Source organism: Morone saxatilis, unplaced genomic scaffold (genome assembly GCF_004916995.1).
Source record: "Morone saxatilis isolate NCDOM2014 unplaced genomic scaffold, NCSU_SB_2.0 Contig17, whole genome shotgun sequence".
Classification (NCBI taxonomy): domain Eukaryota; kingdom Metazoa; phylum Chordata; class Actinopteri; family Moronidae; genus Morone; species Morone saxatilis.
In genome coordinates, this window is record NW_023339729.1 from 11,771,116 (window position 1) to 11,775,452 (window position 4,337).

At 40.9% G+C, this 4,337-nt stretch overlaps 1 protein-coding gene across 1 annotated transcript in view; it reads right to left on the reverse strand.

Moving 5' to 3' along the window:
- Window positions 1–892: 892 nt before the first annotated feature.
- Window positions 893–4,337, reverse strand: part of srp68 (signal recognition particle 68) — an 11,381-nt gene continuing 7,936 nt past the window's right edge. The window contains exons 12-16 of the mRNA XM_035660660.1: window positions 3,917–4,011; window positions 3,608–3,737; window positions 3,267–3,342; window positions 3,097–3,149; window positions 893–2,975 (exon numbers count right to left, since the gene is read on the reverse strand). Of these exons, the coding sequence (XP_035516553.1) occupies window positions 2,748–2,975; window positions 3,097–3,149; window positions 3,267–3,342; window positions 3,608–3,737; window positions 3,917–4,011 (582 nt within the window). The 3' untranslated portion in view covers window positions 893–2,747. The remainder of the gene's footprint in view (window positions 2,976–3,096; window positions 3,150–3,266; window positions 3,343–3,607; window positions 3,738–3,916; window positions 4,012–4,337) is intronic.

Sequence of the window (4,337 nt, forward strand, 5' to 3'; positions counted from 1 at the left end):
CTTTGTGTAACACCTGAGTTCTTACCCTACTGTTTCATGTCAAAATGGCTGCTGGGGGAAAAGCGGAAGAAGGGTCTATTATGGCAATTTGGTGGTGATCTTGTTAGGAGTTACTATACAAATCAATCTCACGTTTTACAAAGTTAAAGGTGAAAATTCTGAAAGGAGTAAAGAGGTTTGTGTGAGGAGAGAGGAGGAGAGAGAGAAGGAGAGACCAAACCTCTGTCCCTGGTGTGGGTGGTGTTACTCGGGATGCGTAAGGATGCCCTTAAGCCCAAAGGGTTGCTCGAATGTGTTTTGGTATTTTAGTGTTGTAGTCGATCATACCTATGCCCAATTGATCTATATGCAAAAAGTCAGAATCGTATTAATATTCCTGATTTTAAAGTAGGTTTACTGGTAGATTTATGAATTTGTCCATTACACATAGTGCCTGCTTCATGTATATGTATCAGTTCACTAAACCTCCAATCTATGCTTGCGCAGTTTTAAAATTTAAATAATGTTACTTTCAATCTCTCAAAAACGTACATGTAAGTCATCGTATGTTAGAGGCATACCTGATATTAGAAAGTGTTTTAAGGAACGCTAAGTGATCGGAGGGAACCAACACACACACGGTGCATATGACGGGGGAGCTCCGTTCCATTTAGTGTAGCAGAGCCTTTTCACTCTGACTGTTTGACCTGAAATTAACAGAACCTTAATTAGTATCATTGGTAACACCTGTTTATTTCAAGTCAAAATGGCTGCTGTGGAAAAGGTCTATAAAAACCTTTTCTCTCCTTCCATCAAGTCCATTAGGGCATCTCTGAATCACGAGGGTCGCAGTTGGAATTAATGTCACTGAATTTTCCGTAGACACAGTGAATGAAGAACATCAAGAAAACTGTTTGGTGCAAATATATTTTAATTATAGGCCTGGAAATTAAATCAAATCACACGTTCTCATCAATTAATTTCTCTTTCCAACAATTATTGATCACGACTAACTGTTTTCCAGGCTGATTGAGGTAGAGTGCTGAAACTATTCCAGCACATCAATCAATCGTAATTCTTTAACATAAAATACTGAAGGGGAGAAAAAAAAAATTAAAACCAAAGACATCGATAAAAATGTAAAATGTACGAGTGGTTGAGTGACACTGAAACAGTCCTCTAGTGAGAGTTTAACCAGGTATCACAGGCAAACCAGGTCCCTTAAGGATCAGAGGAATAGGAGCTGCTTTGGTGTGGACATTATGGCTGGCAAACAACCAATAACAAAGATTTTCCTAGCATTACAGTATATCCACAGACATGTCACTGGTGATGAAAACATTTTAGTCCTACTCATGACGGACACACAGGCGTGGTGGTGTGGTGAATGAAAGGCTGCTAAAAACTCTGTCCTTGATGACTACTGCTGTCCTATAACAGTGATTCTGTAAATAAAAATGTTTAAATAAAAACAGCGATTAAATACAGTCTGAAGAGCTGCACTTGCAATTATTTCCTCACCTCAGTGCTGGTGCCACATGGTCATCAACCAGCAGGGCCTTTTGTAGAAAACGTGCACCGTGATAACTGAAGATATTGAGGGGTGTTAAAAATGAGGCTTGGGCTTTCATGCAGACGGGCTGAAGCCGTTGGACCCTTCGCTAACAAGGTAAGTTTAGTGTAAAATGTCATGCAACAGTACGACCTGTGTAGGCTGCAGTTGACAATTGGCAAATTAAAAACACTGAACCATCCTGTTATTCTTCTTTTGAAGGAAAAACAACATTGATTCATAACTTTTAAGCTTTATCCCACTTCTTCCCGTAACTGTTCTTCCTGTTTGAAGAGGCCTTGACGATGTCACTGTTCACATCAGACGGCGCTCACAAGAGACAAACAAAGGGGTCGAGATATCTTTCACCTTGTGCTTTTTAACAGTAAATCAACAGTTTAATGCTGCATTACCGCCCTGTAGTATTCATCTTCTTTTCTTGATTTCTGGGTAAATATTCAGCATGTGGAGCAGGATGCGGTCGACTGTCAGTGTATGAAGTCAAGCTCTGAACACAAATTGGTCTCTTTATCCTTTTGACTGTGCATTGAGAGCAGAGAACATACGAAGGGAAGAACTGTGACGCAGCTTAAGTCTTCTGAAACTATGATGACTGATAAAACAGCTTCAGTTTGTCACTACAAGTCACAGGATATTTATAGTATTTGATCAGCACTACTTTGTGTTTGAAGTCAAAGTATGCGCCAAAACAAAACTGCACTTTGTCAATTTCATGTTTAAGAAACAATGCTGAAAACGGCTCGCACATAAAGAAAAAAATTGAAAAAATTACATGAAGGCGCTTACATAACACTGAAATACAAATAACTATGGGTGCCTGAGTGGTTTAATTTACTCTGACAGGATTGTGAGATTAACAACATGACTGTACTTCTCAAGACCACAGAGACACCCTCCATAGCTCAAATAAAGGTTGTATGCTAGAAACACACACACAGCCTGATGTTATTATTTAAAGGTGGCAGGTGGACTTGGGTCATATTGCTACTTGAAACTGATTTAATTAAATTTCAATAATCTATCCTGCCTTCCTCAAAACGGCACACTGCACCCATCTTGCGCACAAAATAAAATAAAAAATTAAACATAAAAGTAACTGAAATTATTCTAATTAACAACTGACCCAAGTCTGGTTGCTTGTGGTAGACTCAGGGCCTTGTGGATCTCTCATGGAGACCAGAACCTGTGGATTTATTTAGCTGCCAAAGCCAAAGATGCCCTTGATGTAGCCGGTGAGACCGCCCTTGCCCTTCTGTTCCACCTTGTCATCCAGGGGTGGGAAGGCCACGTGGTTGAGAGCAAGGTCAAAGAACAGTGGCTTGCAGGGAATTGGCTGGAAATCAGGAGGGAACTGAACCAGATTGGGCTGTTTTCCTACGAGAGCGGGGTCGAGGCGGAAAGTCTCCAGGCGGTTGCAGAGTGGCTGCGTGAAGGAGGAAGAAGTTAAAAAGTGAGCATCAGCTCTGAGTCTACAATAAATTTCCCCTTTGATTGTTAACATTTATCATATTGGTGTGGCGTGTCTCTTGATTTTGTCCTCTTACCGTGTTGTCTTTCACCTGCTGCTGAGAGGGAACTTCAGCAGTCTCATCAGTGTCTGAAACACAAACATTGCCTAAGGGTTGTACACAGAACGAGGCAGAACAGAACAGGACTAAATGGTACACATAAATAAGCTGACGAGAATACTTTCAGTTCCAAAAGGTGCTCTCACCTAAAATGGCAGCAGCTTGAAGAGAGTATTTTTCAGCGTTGACCTCAGCAATGAGCTCCTGAACGTCAGGGAGATCCTGCAGAAACCAGAGAAACGACAGTGATGTTTCTGGTCGACAACAGATGTTCTGTCACTGTTCCTTTATGTGTGGTGTGTTTGTCAACAGGTGTGTACGGAGATCTTTTCAAGATGGATTGGAAATTAAACTGTGTAATATTGAGAAGTTCCCAGCACTAATGCGTGTGCCTGTCAACGTTTGTGCTCCTGAGAGAAAGCGAAAAACACATGCTGGGTAGTCTCATTTTTAAATCGTGGCATTCGTGTGTTTTTAAATGACAAACCTTGAGGCTGTTGTTAAAGGTCTTGGCCTTAGACTTGACCTCCTTGGCGTATTTCAGAACCCTCTCATACAGCACCAGCGCCTCGCTCCACTTCTTCACCAGCACATAGGACTGGGCTATGAAGAAACATCTGAGAGGGGTACGGAGGAAAGAACCACATCAACAATACATGAGTATGTATTCATGTATAGGGAGGGTTTTATTATTTGAAGTAAGACAAAAAGGACAAATTTTCAGCTGAACATTTGAGTCTTAGTTGTATTTTTTGATTAGGGTGCAGGTAAAGCATTCAAACCAAAAATGTCTGACCTATAGGCCTTGTAGACCAGGGTCTTGAGGGACACCTCCTTCTGGAAGCTGTGGTCATCCTCCAGACCCTGCAGGGTTGAGAGCTCAGCCAGGCTCTGGAGAGACGGACAAACAAGAGGAAGTTTACTGAGGTGAGATAGACAGAAAGATAGTGAGTTACAATGTGAGAAGGAACTGACAGAGACTAGCAAACAAGACTAAGTACACATTCCTTCACTGTTGACAACACAGATCAAACAAGTCACACACAGAAACTGGCAACTAAAAACAATTGTTGACTAAACATACTAACTGAAATACATGCTGCTGTTGTATTTTATTATATCTTATCATGAGATTAGAAGTACACATGTCTAACTTTATTGTTAAACTTCTTCATAGATACAGAACCTTATTATAGGGCTGCCTCCTAATAGTCGAC